The following is a 17,815-nucleotide window of genomic DNA, read 5'->3' on the forward strand; positions in this document are numbered from 1 at the left end:
TATATTCATAAAATAATTCATATTTGGAACCAATTAATATGGTGATTCACTTGTTCGTAGGGTTAATTACTACAACCACCCTTGGCGTCTGATATAAGTTCAAAGATGTGCTCCTGCATATTAGTTTATCAATTTACAGAAATGATCCCCTCAACAATTAATTTTCTTTTTGAAACAATTTAGAATTGGTGCGTTGGGAGAGAAATAGCAGAGAGGGAAGGTAAACGCCGAACCATAGAACAAGAAAACAAATGCCCTTATTCATTGGGTGTTATCCAATGTTCTACTTCTCCTCAACCCCTCCAACTTTTTTTTTCCTTTTAAACATCCTTGCCCAAAACTATACCTCTCGCCACAGAATTCATTAGGCAATTCTTGAAATACCAAAATTGTTGGAGTTTGGCATAAAGATGTAGCACAGATAGACTTGTAAGTTACAGACGATCCCTTTATCTTTACCCGGCTGAGTAATCAAAACTCACCAATACGAGAAGAAGTTGGTTTTTTTGTTTGCCTACGCTGGAAACCCATGCACACTCCAACCATACGCAGATGATACTTTTGCTTATAAATACTACTATTTCATGACCAGATGAACCAATCCACTAGGCAAACAAAAAAAAAGATATGGCTCTCAAACAAGGCTTCGAGGTGAAGGTAACCTTGACAGAGGTAGTTGCTGCAGTGCTTCCGATGCAAGAACATTGGTTGCCGCTGTCCAACCTCGACTTGCTTTTGCCTCCTGTCGATGTCGGTGTCTTCTTCTGCTACAAGAACCCCTCTTCAGCTGCCACCACATTCGGGTCCATGACCAGCGCTCTTAAGAAAGCACTAGCCCAAACATTGGTTTCCTATTACGCTTTTGCGGGGGAAATGGTGCAAAATCCTTCAGGGGAGCCTGAGCTTCTATGCAATAATCGTGGGGTGGACTTTGTTGAAGCATTTGCTGATATTGAGCTTCGAGAGCTCGACTTGTACAATCCTGATGAGAGCGTCGAAGGTAAACTTGTGCCCCAAAAGGAGCAAGGCGTGCTCTCTGTTCAGGTTAGTAATTTTAACTAAAAAGTTATCATTTCCAAGTCCTAATGACCATAAAAGAAATGCAGAATTTGTAAGATTTCTAACCAAGCACTTCTCGATTGATTCTAAATTCTGTTTAATTTGCTCCATTTAAGTTTGTCACTTTTCACTTTTCCACCGAAAGATTTATGTTTTTGTATTGCAACATAAATTTTATCGGAATTGCACTTATGAAAAGTAACATGATTCGACATCGTGGCCGGCAAATTACCCTGCAAAAACTCATGCATGCTCATATTCGGGAATTTAACTCCTTGCAAGTTCGGGCCATTTCAACCACAAATCATCGCAGATTTCTACCCTCCCTTTTGGTACCGTAAAGATGAGATTAAATTCACCTTTGGATATAAAACAGAAGTTATCAATTTTTAGATTATTTCAAGAGTTTAAATAACTAAATGATATTGTAAGATATAAGTCAATTAGAATCATAGATATAGTACCCAAAAAGGGAACGTAGCATTTTCTTAAATCATAAATTAGGTGAACGGGTTACTTGCTTCTCTGGTGATAATTGTTTTATTAGTGAAATGCTGGCAATAATGAGAGGTATTTTATCTACTGAAATAAAAAAAAAAAAAAACAGAAAAGTATTGAAAAACTACTTACAAGTTGTAATCATCAAATTTCGAAAAGAAAATATTGCATTCGTGTCTATTCTGATATGTTAGATTTTTATAAACTATTTTGATCCGGTTTGAGACGTTGCATGGCAATTTGTAAAATATGTTGAAGTTGAAACCATCTAAGGATGTTAATTAATCATCAATCGCTGTAGTGTTCATCTAACATTGTAGGAGGCCTGATTTAATAAGATATCTAAGGAACCAAAGTTTGATTTACAATTGAAAATTTCAGTTGGACTAATTCTGAAAGAACATAATACTTTAATTGATGAATAAAAAAAAAATACCAACTTCTTCTCTTTTTTTTCCCTTTGTTCTTTCGAGATATGTTTAGCTGCTGTTTAAATTAACTAATATCAGTGGATGAAGTTTTGATTTAGTGGCCAAAATTGAAATATTAGAAATTAGGGGTTTTGAATTTAAATCCCTATTCTCCTCCATATTTCTTTTTAAATCCTTATTCTCCTCCATATTTCTTAAATCCTACCTCTACCCGCTTAAAAAAAAAAAGTCATTAACCAATATCTAACCCGCAGGCAACTCAACTCAAGTGCGGAGGACTGGTGATAGGATGCACGTTTGACCATCGGGTTGCCGATGCCTACTCGGCCAACATGTTTTTGGTGTCATGGGCGGAAATGGCTCAGTCCAAGCCGGTAACTACGCTTCCTTCACACCGGCGGTCACTGCTCTCTTCTCGCCGGCCAGGGCACTTCGACATTTCAATTAACGACATGTACATGAAAATATCACAAATGCCACCTCCAGACAAAGAATTAAATGACCACATTAATAATAATCAGGCACCAATAAGTCGCATCTATTATGTCAAGGCCGAACAGGTCCACCAACTGCAATCGCTAGCCAATGACGATAAACGGGGTAGTAAAAAATTTGTAAGGACTAAGCTTGAGGCCTTCACTGCCTTCCTCTGGAAATTAATTGCCAAAGGGACAGATGCAGGGGACAAATATTGCAGGCTAGGAATCGTGGTCGACGGAAGGACTAGATTGAATGATGGAGACGAATCGATGATGAATAAATATTTTGGAAATGTTTTATCTATCCCATTTGGCGAAAAGAGAAACAAGGAGCTGAAAGAGATGAATTTAAGTATGATAGCCGATGAAGTCCACAATTTTCTTGACGGGGCAGTGACAAGAGAACATTTTCTGGGGCTGATTGATTACGTGGAGGCTCATCGTCCTGAACCGGCATTTTCCAGAATTTATGGTTCTAAAGTAACCAGAGAAGAACCGGCATTTGTGGTGTCATCAGGGCAGCAGTTTCCTATAAGAAAGATAGACTTCGGGTGGGGTGTGCCAGTATTTGGTTCGTACCACTTTCCATGGGGAGCACAATCGGGCTTTGTAATGCCAATGCCCTGTGCATCTGGAAATGGAGATTGGATTGTTTACATGCACCTTCGTCAAGAGCAGATAGAAGTGATAGAGCTTAATGCACCACATGTTTTTAGACCTTTCAGCCATGATTATCTCTGATCAGCTCCATCTGATTTTCCGCTGGATTAATTGGTTCGCTACAATTGATCAGACACAAGTTATGTATTAATTTGAGTTCTTTTAATGGATTTCTCTGTCTTTTTTTAACTTTTGCCGAAGTTAAAATTGTACTCCCCATAACTCCAGTTTTCTAGAATTATACGCTCGTGCACATGGAAAAAAGATTCTGTATTACTCCATTAATCATTAGTTTGGAATCATTGACGCTTTCGATAACGTTTTTTTTTTTTTTTTTTGGCCCAAATGCAACATTTGATTACTGGTACACAAGGGAACCCCCTAGCTGCGTAGAAGAACCACTGCCACAGGACTGTACCACATGCTGCACAGAGTTTACAATAGCATTCATAACGTTCACAGTATTTGAGGACTGCAATTGAAACATTCCTAACTCTCCATAGATGATAAACAGTTACAGCAAAAACCAGCCTCTTGAACTAATAATCAAAAGAATCAGTTTGCCAATAAGAAGCAAGTCACCTGATCTCTTCCTCCCACCCCTAAACATTACACGCATCCTTTGAGCTTTCTGCCAAACTATTTGAGACAGATTACACTCAAAAAACAAGTGATCGAATGTTTCATCAGCTACTTGACGGAAAACTCATTTGACATTGGCCACATGCATTCCCCATTTTATCAGCCTGTCCATAGTACTCGACCTCCTTTTGCAAGCCAGTCACAAAACAAAAGCGAATCTAGTAACGTAGTTCTTTCCCCCCACACATTTCAATTATAATTTTGGTATTGCAATAATATGCATAATTTCCCTGTTAACTAGTGCAAGGAACGGGCTACTGTTGTTGCCCATTTAGTCCAATCAAATTCTAACGGAAACACTCAACTTGAATGGTTTTTGTTTTTTTCCCCTGATAAACAATGAGTCCTGCAATGACTCCAGAAGACAAGTTGCAATTCCTAATGAAGACGAATGGAGACTGTAATTAGCAACAGTACCTCATGTTCATTGTTCAATGAAATCAGTAAAAATGATGGATCAAATTTTGCATTTCAGCCCTTTCCTTGACATAACATGTACACCATGATTGTAGTTAAACTACATTTGTTAGGTATAAGGAGACCCACGTACTTTATGTTGTTTTGTAAAAATATATACATACAAAAATGAGGATCATTTTATTTACTTTAAAGTAATCTGCATTAATGTCAAGAACTACTGCATAATGGCCTGCATTACATGCACGAATGGAAAAAAAATCTCCTTCCAACTTGAGAAATTAATGAATACCAAAATTCATGAAGGATTTATTTGTTTTGGACCTCTTATTTGTCAGCTCCTGCTCAAGTATTTATTTGCTTTATATATATTCATAATATGAAAATGTCAAGTACAACATTTGTCCTCTCCAGCTTATCAGGAGGTCATTAAATTCCCCTTATCTAATGCATTTTTCATGTATGTGTGGACATAATTGGCGGGTGTTTTCAATAGAAACGGCTATCACCTTCATCTTAAAGATGATTTACCAATTAATTAATTTATGATATATATTGACAATTACACCTCAATCCTCAACACTTGGACAAAGGGCAGGTGCTAAGCACTGAATTGAGGTATTAAAATTGTGGGAGAAGCGGTTACTGTCTCACTGATGTGATAATTGGTCACCTTTCAACCAAAAAAAAAAAAATTGAAAAATTGGCTTGCCTGCAATCTGCAGATACATTTGAAATTAAAGGACAAACGTACACCTCAAAGGATTGTCAATAACTCTAGCTAAGTTGCAAATGTGTCATTTAGGACAGGGATGTTTCCTGAATTCCATTTTAATGTAGAGTGAGTAGACTGATGACCTTTTCCTTATTTATCATTCATTTGTTATGGCTACACCGTGCACGCAATTAGCATCTTTTCTAAAAGCGGTGAACTATTGAAAACTTTAACTTTGTCTGCTTCAGTTCCTCAAAGAAAATTAATTTTTTTTTTAAAAAAAGCATGCTATGTGTTGTAGCTGGAGATTGAAATTTAATTTAGAGCAAATACCAATTAATTGCCAGTCCTTTACATTGAAAGAAAATGAAATACGAAACGGCCAAACCCACAAAAGAAATAAGACGAACCAAATCGAAAACGACAATAAGACAGCCGATTATGATAGAAGAAGATGATGATCATAGTTCCATTCCATCTTTATCAATTAATTAAACTCTCTAGCCGGGAGGGCTGATGATGCGACAAGTGCAACGATATGCATCAATTCCACCCCGCGCTTAAACGTTTCGTAGTCGACTAAGAAACTGATCCTATGCAGTTCGTCGCTATCCCGCTCCCTAACCAATATTTGATTTTTTTTTTCTCTTTTTTAAAGAGAATTAACAGTGATTTCTCACCTATTTTCTTGATGACTCGAGCTCGTGACCTGTTGATTACCGGTGAAACATAAGCTACGCTTTGTTGTCAAATATTTGGTACCTGAACAAACAAAAAATAGCAATTGAACTTGTCCAATGTCCACCGAGCATGAATTCAATGTGATACCATAATAAAGGTAGACCTTATAAATTTCAACTTTCTATCTAAAACACTTCAATTATTCCCTCCATTGCATCTAAACTGTCAAAATGATTGCAGATCATTTCATTTTCTTTAATTTAAAAAAAACCAAGATTTTCATAATATAGACTTGGGACAAATTATTTTAGACATTATTGTTACAACTCGCATGAATAATCACAGTACAAATATTTTAATATTCCAGCAAAAAAGTTTAAAGAAAAAACAAGAAATTAAAAGCTCCAAAAGTTGTCCGTTTAGCTGAAGATAACAATAAATGAGGCAGAAGGTGTACATTCTTTTGTTGTTTATGGGAGAATTAGATTGTCATCTTGAGAAACGTAAATATTGATATGTTAAAAAAACTATAAATCTTATAAGTTAGTTACTTCTTAATTTGATATATACCAACACCTTGTCTTGGAAAGATTAACATATCCAGCAAGAAAACTGGAAAATATGGTTCATAAACAAGAGTTTAGTAACTTTGAAGTGAAGGTAAGCAAGATTGAGCTTGTGGCTGCAGTGGTTCCAAAGCAAGAAGCCAAGAACATTGGATACCACAATCCAATCTCGACTTTATCTTGTTTCCACTTGATGTAGGTGCCATCTTTTGTTACAAGAAGCCCTCCTTATCCGGCCCCCACACCACACATTCGGGTCTATGGTTAGCGTTCTCAGGAAGGCTTTTGCCCAAATACTGGTCTCCTACTATGCATTTGCAGGAGAGTTGTTGCAAAATGGAGCTGCTATGCAATAACGGGGGGGTGGATTTTGTCGAGGCATTTGCCAATATGGAGCTTCGAGACCTCAATTTGTACAGCCCAGATGAAAGCATAGAAGGCAAAATTGTCCCTAAAAAGAAGCTAGGTATACTCGCCGTTCAGGTAACTAACTAGTATATGAATGTAGAATTAAAAAAAAAATTAAAGATATATAATTAGCTATCATACAACTTACAATCACATAATAGACCGAAGAAACAGAAATGAAGAAAGAAAGATTTGAACTCATAACCTCTAACCAAGTCTCGCCTTATTTCTTCTTTTATTTTCTTGTGGATTTTAAACCATGCCCTCCAGTACTCCAAAAATGTTTGATATTAAACGACGGATCAATGCCTGGCCAAGATCCTACGCAATTGGTCGGACCAATAGCAGTACACATATTAACATTCATGTGTACGTTGACATATGATATGTGCATCTTAACCATGATGACATGGAAATTTACAGAAACAAAATGTACACTGTTCACATTATTTATGTGCACCCGTGACATTCCCTTAACCATTGGTTTCCTATAAATCAATAATTGGTCCTGCCTTAATCCAAAAATAGAGTATGTTAACCCCACTGTTTCCTTACTACCACTGGATCAGGACTCAGGAGCCTCTCAAGTTGGTTTCTGTCCAATTCAGTTCGGTTGACATAAATTTTTAGAACTTTTGTTATATGTAATTATTTTTTTTCACTTTAACTTGGTCGAATGAATTAATAAACTCATGTTTATACCAAAGTTATAGCAACTTTAAATGAAATGTTGTACGAATTTCATTTTTTTTTTATAAAAAGTAAATTTCATTTACGCATTGTTGAAAATAATCTAGCACGATTTGATTTGTATCACTACTTTAATTGCAGGTTAAACATGCAATAGAAATTACAAATCTGCAATTTAACAGATACAATAAATTTAAAACGAGTTATGAATAGATTTGAAAAATATAAGAAATTTCAAAATTATCTTCTACTAGATAAATCATTGCAACTCCCTTTTGTGTATGTTGCAATCACTAGATCTGCTAATTAACATTTTCGATTTTAAACTCTAATAATGATGATGAGATCTATCGAAATAGATCCAAGATTCAAAAAAAAATTCAAATCTAATAACCAAATCTAAAATAAATTCAAATCTAACAAGAAAATAAGGGAAATACCATAAAAATCTCCATAGGAATAATCCTTAGGAGAATAGAAAATTCTCACTAAAAATCTCTAGGAGAAATAGAAAACTCTCATTAACAAAATTTAGGAGTGACTTTGTTCAAAAAATAAAATAAAAAAATTCACGGGAAGGAAACTATAGTGTGGTCTCCCTCCTTAAGGGAAAACCTTTATAAAGAGAAGAAAAAATTATAGAGAAGTTAGAGAAAAGGAAAAGGTATATTGTACAAATTTCCTAATTAGACAGAATTGAACAATTATTCAACTTGAGAGGTTTCGATCCATTGCAACCTTGATCCATAAGACAAGAATTGGAAATATTTTATCCAACCAAAGGCTACAAAATTCAATTGCGGAGGCTTGATGATCGGCTGCATTTTTTACCACCGAGTTGCTGACGCCTACTCTGCCAACATGTTTTTTTGTGTCATGGGCAGAAATGGCTCAGTCCAAATCTTTATCCGTGCTACCCTCATTTCCGCGGTCAACGCTCTCCCCTCGCCGTCCTGGTGGCTTTGGTGGTCTAGTCAGTGCGACACGTACATTATCCCAAACTTGAAACTAACACCTCCGGAACAAGAAACCAACAGTATCCATCCATCATGATCAGGAGCAGACAAGCCGTATTTACTGTGTCAAGGAAGAAGATATCCGCAGATAACAATCCTTAGCGAATGATGGTGACTATGCTAAAGTTTTGGCTTTAAACTTTGCATAGATGCTAAACTTTGTACATCAAAGTATTTTCTGCTAAGTCAAGTCCGTTTTCAAGGTGAAGCAATCACAAATGTTATGGAGATACAGTTCCTTGTAATATTTTGCAGATTTCGTGGTATTTTCTCCTTTTATGAGACTTAGGGTGTATTTAATAAAATTGAAGTCTGAAAATTGAATTTAATACATTTGAGTACATATCACATTCAAGGATAAGTGAATATCTGATCACCTAATTTTGGGAGTAAGTTTTGGTTAGAACATTCAATGCCATTTAATTAATTCACATGTTCAATTTTTGGTTATCAAACGGCCTGAATATGTTAAAATCTAAATCCATTAAATTTAAGTGCTGAATTGGGTTATCAAACAGGGTTTTACTAAAATAGTCAGACCCAAAAGTATTTGACCCATTGGGTTCCGATAAAAATACTAAGGCTCTGGCCCAATAAATAGATTGTGGCCCACATCAAGTCAATACCAAAAGACGGTTCGTTTTCTTCTACCATTTATTTTTGCCCATTTCACAAACTTTCAACTCCCCGCTGGTTTTGGTAAATGCATCTAAATAATTTTTCCTTTTATTTTTAATTTTTTTATAAGTACTTCTTGTTTTTCAAGTAAAATTGCTGAAGAAACTTGGAAAGTATTTTACCTCTCTCTTGAAAAGAAATATTCGAATGCATATTTTATAACTGTTGAACACTGTTTGACTTAAAGAGATTGGAAGTATAATTAGTGGTCGAATGAATAAAAACCAAATATCTTCAATTTTTTTAGTTATTTATCCATTAAAAACTAAAAAAGGAAGCTCAATATTCAGCTATATATATATATATATATATATATATATATATATATATATATATAGTTACCCACTATTCCTTCTTGGTATATATACTTTTAATTCTCTTCTCTTTATTGTCCAGCATATAGAAATGTGTACAAAATCGAGGAATATAGGTTTTGACCTCATCTGAAGTAATTCTTCATTACACCTTGTACCACAAAATGGGGAAAATTCAAAAGAATGGATTTAATTATCTTCGCGAAGAATATTTCTATATTAAAACCTGGAGATGACCTGGAGCCAAATTATCAAAGGAACTAGAGGTCTCCTCCCTCAGTTAACAATAGAGCATTTGCAGACGTAGTAAACCGTCCTGGTAACATGTGAAGCCAAGGATAATCTGGATAAGTAACTATTTCAGTTAACAATATACAATGTTTTTTATCTTCTAATTCATCACAAGCAATTTATACAACTACAAATAATGTAAAATTCAATATTATTTATTTTGAAAGGATTTTTCTAATGAATATTTAATAGGCACTTACTGATGTAGAAATTAAACTTAATTTACTATATGAATGTGCGCATTCATATTTAATCCCTCTTGTATTTAGACGAGCTTAGAAATGAACTTCACTTTTATAAAATAAATAAATAAATAAAACTCGAACCCACTCTAGTCAAACTCTACAAGCTAGAAGCTGTTGCCTCCAAGACACTAAAAAGTCGTTGCCCCGATCAAATTCTATCATATCGACCCTTAATATCCAGACATTTTTCAAGAATTTAGAAACTTTCTAAGTAGTCTAATCGTGTGGTGGGACCACTGGCAGCTGCAATGAATTTGATTTAGCAAGTAAAAGAAGAAACAAATCTTGTTATGCATGAGCATTAGGGTAAATAACATAATTAGAAGGCAAGTCAAAATTCCTAACTTGATTATGCAAAATTTTTTTTTCTAGAAAACTTGGTCAAAATTGGTTTTAAATTTCTTCTAGCAAAAGAGATGGTTGAGATTTAAAAAGTAAAGAGGTGGAATAAGGATTTAAACTCAAGACTACTTATTTATGAGGTTTCAACCTTAGTCACTAAATCAAAATCTCATCGTTGCTGCGATTTTCTTTGTTACTGAGTAAAACATAATGATTGTGCAAACTCACGAGAGAGTTTCAGCTTCCTGTCCAACTGAACTTCTAAATTTGACAGAATTAGCTCCTGCAAGACGTTCATATTCCATCATGTTAAGTTAGAAAATCAACCTATATTTTAGTTTTTTTTTTTTTTTTGCTCTTTCTCTTTCTGATAAATAAAGTATTATCCATCCATAACTGATAACACCCACCCACATCGTCTTTTTCTGAAAGACCTACCAGTACCACCCAAGGAACAGGCATGGGCCCAATAATCAGCTGCATTGCTCCAATGAAATGGCGCCTGTCTGCTGACTCTGCTCATTCTTGCCAACTCAAAATTTTATCGGTCATGAACTAGGAAACATCAAACATGTTACCATTTGGTGCTGCAGAAGCACAAAAACTAACAGATAGATCCCCTTGTTATATGTAAAACATGAGGCTGATGGATACATATCTCAGTGTTAGCAATTATTGTGGATTCTTGGAACTTTGTTCTGTTCTCCATCCTTTTGTGGCCACTATATAGTATCTTTTTTTTTTTTTAGGTAAATAAATGGATTGATGAAATCGTCCTAGATATTAGGTGGGACTTGAGAAGAATGAGACGACAAGGAGGGCAACTGGGCAAAAATAATGGGCGGATGGAGATTCTGAATACGTGGACTAGGAGGAGATAAGAGATATCTTGACATGTTAATTGTGAGTTTCTGTTGCCTGTACCCAGAATTTAGAACGTCCAAGTACGATGATGATGATGATGGATTTTGACTCTTATTTTTCATCGCTTAATGAGTATTCCATTTCTTTTTCTTTTTCTTTTATTTCCCCTCATATCAGAATTCAGAAGCAGAAAGTACAAACTCAGAAAGAAAGTGGAACTTATGAATGGGAAAGGATGGTGTGTTTAAGTCAATCAGCGTCTGAATTGGCTGTCCGCAAAATAGACAAACTTGCGTGTAACAAAGTGTGTGGATTTCAATGGACTTCAGGACACCAGCTAGCGCTCTCACTTCCCAGCCAAGGAAATCGGGTTACCTTACGGGGTTGGGTGCTTTTGGTTTCCATTAGCTAGGCATTTGAGGAATCAATTTTGATCATATCCGTTTTATAGATGTATATATATCCACGAAGCAAATATGGAAAGTAGATTCAACTTTTTATCATTTGGGAAAAAAAATAAGGGACTTGCATGAATAGGAGTATATATGCTACAGCAGTCTCCTGAATGGAATAGACAGAACAGAAATAAACCTCATCCCTATCCCATGTAGTGTCCCAATTGTCAAACAACAAAGAGGACATAATTCAAAGATATAGAGAAACGAATTTTGAAACTTTAATTTTTTGTCATTTGATTAGTTATTTTGCACTCTATTGATGGTTTTATTTTACTACTTCAGGATAATTTCCAAGATTTTTATCTTGCAAGATTCCAAGGCCTCTTTGCCTCATTGGCCGTGGCGTCTGGCTTTATTATTGCATGAGTGATACAGAATAGTAGATGAAAGAAGACCATAAAATACAAAGAGACCCCAACACAGCTGCCACTTGCCCCTCTCTCTCTCTCTCTTTTTCTTTTTTTTATCCTCTTTGTTTCAGCCGGAAAACCAGGAACAAGAAATATAAATATAAAAAAATAATAGAAGAGCAGCCACCCCACCTGAAAGCAGAATATCTATCAGACCCCTTTTGGTGGCACATAAAGATTTGATCATAGGGCGAGACTTCTTGAGAGAACTCACAAAGGTGAAAGACAAACACCCCCAGACACACACAGACACCAAACCCCCTCAAACCCCCCACCCCAAAAAAAAAAAAAAAAAAAAACACCCCCAGAGAAGGAAAAAAAAGAAAAAGAAAACAATATGAAGAAATGTGAACTCTGCAATTCTACAGCAAAAATGTACTGTGATTCAGATCAAGCAAGCCTTTGTTGGGATTGTGATGCCAGAGTTCATACTGCCAACTTCCTTGTTGCTAAGCACTTGAGGACTCTTCTCTGCCATGCCTGCCAATCTCCAACACCTTGGACTGCCTCTGGTCCCAAACTTGGACCTACAGTTTCAGTTTGCCAGGCCTGTGCCAATAGAACTTCAAGTAGTATTGACGGTGATCATGATCCTGAAAATAATAGAGACGACAACGACGAGGACGATGATGAAGATGATGCTGATAGTGAAGATGAAGATGATCAAGATGACAATGATGATGGTGATAGCAGCGATGACAGTGGCGATGAAGATGACGGAGATAATCAAGTTGTGCCTTTGTCTTCCACGCCTTTACCTCCACCTCTGATCTCGAGCTCTTCTAGTAGCGAAGATTCATCGAGAAGATCTTCTCGTAGAAGAGATGGGGGCGTCTCAAGTTCAAGAATTGGGTATTTTTCCAATTATTCAAATGAAAATGGCAGATTCTCCTGTGATGTATGTGCTTTCTTCCTCAAATCTCTCTCTCTCTCTTACATGTGCATTAGCAGCTACCCCTTTAATCCTCTGTTTCCTCTGTTTTCTCTGCACAAACCATCTAAAAAATGTGAATTTACCTTAGCTTCGCACAGCATTTTTCTGTTGTCTACTCAGAGACAATTTCAAAGTTCGCAAATGAATTTAATAGAGCTTCTTGGTCGTCAGTTAATCACAGTGTTGTTCGGCACCTTTTTCTCATAGCAAAATTTTGTCCTTCAGAGCATTGAAAGATCAAGGCAAAAGGGCAATTACAGGATCAGTTCTCCAACCTCCTGGGTTTGAAGATGAAGAGATTAGAGATCAAAAGGGCTACTAGATAGAGATCATAAATTGACATTCGAGGAAGATTGTTCAATATGACCTTACAATTTACTACTATTGATGTAAAGCGAAGAGAGCATGAAGACGGTTGTGTAAATGGCATTCCAGGTAGAGTGCTAGTCTTCCGGAATAATGATTTATTTTGACAAATTTGTGGAGTCCTCGAAGAATCTGTTCGATAATCTAACATCTGCTGTTACAATTTCTGTGTTCATATATGCCATCTTTTCTGAATTTTAGGCCATCAACAGTGGTAGGCTAACTTTAAAATTTGTTAGATGCTTATGATTTGGAAAAATTTTTTAAAAAAAAAATCAATTTTTCATGCATGTTAAATACTGGAGGAGAATGTTTGAAGAAAAAAATTTGTACTTGGTGGGAGAAGTCGACAAGGACAGGATAACTTCCAGCTAGAGACGATGTTTGACAAGTCATATTATTACTCATTGGCAATGAAGAATGCTTTTCATTTGAGAAATAAGGTAATCATCAATGCATGATGTGTTGTTCGTTTCTGAAACAAGATAAGATGAGAATTGACCATCTTTTGCACGTTATATTGGCACTTTGGCAGCAGCACCTTAATCTATCTGGATATATATATATATATATATATATATTGGGCCATTTTTCTTATTTTCCTTCTACTTTTTCTCAATGGGATATTGAGTAAACCATATGGAATCAAGATTTAATTTAAAAAAAAAAAAAAAAAACTTCTGATATGGCCTGTATCCCTTCAGCATGTTGAGGTGTTGATTTTCCAATTTACTGTAACAAATTGAAGGGAAATAAAATTAATCACCTAAACTGTAAATTACTTGTGGTCTTACTATATTAGCCCCAACCGTCTATCTTAATGTCTCCGTTGTAGGGATGGTAGCAGAGATAGGGTAAAACTCGATACCTGCAGTAACTCATCCGATGGTTAATCCAATTAAACGATCAATTGATAATTCGATTAGATAATAGATTGATAATCTTAGGGTTTGGCATTGATTAGGGGTTACCAATGGGTAGTTGAATAAAATTTTGTAAGAGAATCCTAAAAGATCGATACTTGACACACACACACGACTCAATTTTATAGTTTAATAAAATATAATTTAAACCTAGCTCTGTACATAACCCTTCATAAAAATGTTGAATTCCTCTCATGCAAATTTTATGACTTTATCGAAGTTTAAAATTTAACATAGTGTGTTAATTTAACACGATATATGTATTAATTTTAATTTGATGACAATTAATTCTCTTTTTTTTTTTTTTGAATTATTCAGATTAGGGGATAGAGGGTATGTGATGAATAATCGAATTCAAGAGAGAGAGGGTTTCATAGAGGGAGTTAAAATTCGTAGGATTTGGCTTTAGACAAGATTTAGATACACGGTTAAGGATTTCGTAAAAGGAATCTTTGAGAGTATCCAACCCGCTCCATTCCTACTCCACTCCTTCCAATGCATAAAAAAAAAATAAAAAAGAAAAAACCCAAAAGTTAGGACAAGCACACGGCATAGCAAACCGAATAGATATAATTCTTCTTTACCGTATGGTTTTGTTCTATAGCAAGTGGGTGGAAAGAACTCCTCCTTCCGGTCCTTTGGTTGGAGTCATTAAATTATCAAACCAACCCCACCCAACTCGTGTTGACTCCATAGATAATTGCCGGCTCTCAAATCATGGTTACACCGCAGATTAGTGTAAAAATTAGTCGCAGTTGAACTTTGAGACTCTGAGTAAGTGGGACCTTTGACTATGGGGAAAAAAAAATTTGTGGACAGCAATGGTTTTGGCCTCCTAATGAAAGCAAAATTCTTTCTTTTACTCAAAAACTTGCGTGGTCATTAATTAATTGACTCCCCTTGTCTCTATCTCTCTCCGTACCATATTCCAAGTGTGCAATGAACCTGAGCCTGTTGATTGAAGATTCAATCTCAATGTCACTACTCAAAATTGGTCATTGGATTTGGGGGTAGTAGTATTCTATACTACGTTTGGCTGCGCCACAAGTTTTCCCGACCCCGCTTTTGTCATATGCTTGAGCCTAAGACACTGCTAGTACTATTATGTTTGCCATTACGTAAGCCAACCTAATACTCTACTCGTGACACTTCTTTCCTTGCGTCCATCAAGTTTCTGGTTATGGTAATAGGAAAGAAAATTTTGGGAAGAGAAGCTTGGAGTTAATTTAAAACAAAGCGAACGGTTATTTTGTTGGGTTTGTGGTTTTATACTTGGATTCGTTCATGAGCAAGTCTAAAAATCACTTCAAATCTGTCTGAGTAAACGCCAATGAATAATTGTTGCTGCTTTTCAATTTATTCTTGTTCTCTCAAAATCTACTCCAACAAATATATAGAAAATTGGAAATTGTCAAAAGAGCGCAAGTCAAAGTTCTGAGACGACGAGTAAGTAAGGTTGGATTGAATAGTAAGGTGGGAGGGATAATAAGAAGATAGTGCTGAATTATTCAAAAGCTTCCACTTAAGGAAAAAAAAAGAAAGAAAGAAGTCGTGCTTCTTAGATAACGTCAGAAGCAAGAGATGATGTCAAAGTGAAGCAGCTAGGGTTTAAGATCCCAGAATGGTTTGCCAATGGACTATTTATATATTGTTTTGCACGAGTTTAGCAGCAATACGAGACAATAGTTACAAGAAGACGGTGGTAGTACCTGACAGGGCTCAACTTGGGGAGGATTATTAAGCAAGCAGGTTAGGTAATAATGAAGGAAAAAATTTTCCAAACTGACTACTCAATTAATTAAACCTAGGAATAGAATAGTATAAAGTAGATATGGGATCCTAAGATGTGAAAAGGTATGATTCACCGACACGTCCACGTGCCTAACATAAGCACATATTGATATTCTAATCGTAGCTTTGATGATGGAACTGCTTGTTAATTAATTGTTTCCTGCTAAGATAATCAAGAGAGAGAATCCAGGAAAGAGGAGTTTGAGGTGGTGGGGGGAGGCTTCAAACTGTTACGTGGCGGAGGCGCCTTCTGTGATGAGGAAATACGACTTTAATTTGTGTGGCTCTGTGTGTGTGTGTGGAAAATGTCTCTCCACCATGAAGGACGAGAAGTGATTAATCTTTACTTCTTGAGTAGGTTCGCGCATTCATCCCTGGATTCTGACTCAACTTTATGAACTTCGCTGAAATAGAAAGCACTTGTTCGTGGTCATTGCTTTTTGCTATTTTCTGATCATGGCCGCACCTTCTTCAAACTTTGAAATTTTTCTTTTTCTTTTTTTTTTCTTTTTTAGGATAAGCGGAAGAATTTGATCTTTTACTTATAATTTCTCCCGCTTTACTATCCAATCTAAACGTCTCGGGTTATTCTTAATAATAGCTTTTGCTATTTTCTTATCATGGCCGTGCATTTCTTAAATTTTGAAACTCTTTTTTTTTTTTTTCTTGTTTGGTTGAAACATGCATGAGAGGAGTTGAATCGAAAGCTTCTATAACTTACGATTCTTTCCATTTTATCACTCATTCCAACACTCCTCCCTTTGAAACTCTTTCTTTCTTCGATCAATGATAATAATATCTTTTTTCCAATAGGTTTTGGAGGGGAACAGGGTATGAGATTTCAAACCCTCGATCCTCAATATTACTCCTCCATCTTGAATCAAAATTCGTGAAATTTTCTTTTGTACCGGACCCATGTATTCTGGATGCGTCTCATGCATGAACAAACTTGGAGGTTATAAGACAACAACTGCATTTGAACTTCAAAGTGTAAGAAGCCCTTGACAACTTCTCAAACTCTTTTTCTTGGATGTTGTACAAGTAGTTATCCAAGTGCCTGAGCTAGTTCTAGGTTTCTCTAATCGCTCATGACTTAATCTCTATAACACGTTTTTATGCTCTTAAAGAAGTTTTTTGTTTCTCAAAATCTTTTCAAGTGACGTATTGTGAGAATTAGGAGATTGGAATCCTCTATCTAATTGGAGAAAAGAAAGCTTAAATTTATGTTCATTTTTCTCCTTCTGTTTATATATAAAGGGGGGGAAAAATCTCATGCATTTATTAGTTCCCAATTAACACGGCTCATTTGCAACTGCGCCACCATTTAAAGTCCATGCCGGGCTGCAAATAAGGACTGGAAGAAACATAAAGAATCACTCCATCCATTGAACTTCGTCCGAAAACATGCATCTCATCTCACCTGTCTCGTGCAGTAACAAAACTCTAAAACAAGATTAAACAAACTCGTTTATTTCGGGAAATGAGGCCCATCCTCCATGGTAGTACGAAGATGCTTACAAAGAAAACTCACTCACTCTATTTTGAAAAATTTGTTCACAAGAGTTTGAAAACAATTTTCTTGTCAATTCATCATAAAGTTTCCAAGATATTAGAGCAGTGTTTATTGCTCTGCAAAACCCCTTAGCATAATAAATGACCAGAAAAACCTCGACAGAGAATAATAACCCCTTAGTAAGGCAATATAATGTGTTGTTTTTCTCAATTAAAATGAAATGAGTACTATATTGGATTAACGTAATTCATGCTGCGTGAATTCTTTTTATTTTTTCTCATTCCATCTACCATTTTGATCTATTCATATGGGCTCGAAATGTTGCTAGTGGCTTATTCGTTTCCTTTGACAGCAGCCACTAGATTACTTGCATCCGACCAAGAAAAATATAGCACATTTTTTCATTCTATGACAACTGACCAAG

General features: G+C 35.8%; 2 protein-coding genes across 2 annotated transcripts; both read left to right on the top strand.

The window, feature by feature from the left end:
• Window positions 1–230: 230 nt before the first annotated feature.
• Window positions 231–3,316, top strand: LOC113732024 (coniferyl alcohol acyltransferase-like). Its single transcript, XM_027257613.2, has 2 exons — window positions 231–1,044; window positions 2,243–3,316. The coding sequence occupies exons 1-2, from the start codon at window positions 628–630 to the stop codon at window positions 3,206–3,208; spliced, it is 1,383 nt and encodes a 460-aa protein (XP_027113414.1). The 5' UTR covers window positions 231–627; the 3' UTR covers window positions 3,209–3,316.
• An 8,678-nt stretch (window positions 3,317–11,994) lies between these two features.
• On the top strand, window positions 11,995–13,369 carry LOC113730870 (uncharacterized). The gene is made up of 2 exons (XM_027255830.2): window positions 11,995–12,762; window positions 13,024–13,369. Exons 1-2 carry the CDS (start codon window positions 12,202–12,204, stop codon window positions 13,084–13,086), a joined length of 624 nt encoding a protein of 207 aa, XP_027111631.1. The 5' UTR covers window positions 11,995–12,201; the 3' UTR covers window positions 13,087–13,369.
• The last annotated feature ends 4,446 nt before the right edge of the window (window positions 13,370–17,815 follow it).

The sequence above is a fragment of the Coffea arabica genome, chromosome 2e (assembly GCF_036785885.1).
Source record: "Coffea arabica cultivar ET-39 chromosome 2e, Coffea Arabica ET-39 HiFi, whole genome shotgun sequence".
Classification (NCBI taxonomy): Eukaryota; Viridiplantae; Streptophyta; class Magnoliopsida; order Gentianales; family Rubiaceae; genus Coffea; species Coffea arabica.

What these genes read in the sequence shown, in the direction of transcription:
- LOC113732024 (XM_027257613.2), top strand. Translation starts at nt 628, where the DNA reads ATGGCTCTCAAACAAGGCTTCGAGGTGAAGGTAACCTTGACAGAGGTA. An exon ending in AAGGCGTGCTCTCTGTTCAG is followed by an intron (nt 1,045 to 2,242) that starts GTTAGTAATTTT and finishes TCTAACCCGCAG; the next exon opens with GCAACTCAACTCAAGTGCGG.
- LOC113730870 (XM_027255830.2), top strand. Translation starts at nt 12,202, where the DNA reads ATGAAGAAATGTGAACTCTGCAATTCTACAGCAAAAATGTACTGTGAT. An exon ending in ATGGCAGATTCTCCTGTGAT is followed by an intron (nt 12,763 to 13,023) that starts GTATGTGCTTTC and finishes TTTGTCCTTCAG; the next exon opens with AGCATTGAAAGATCAAGGCA.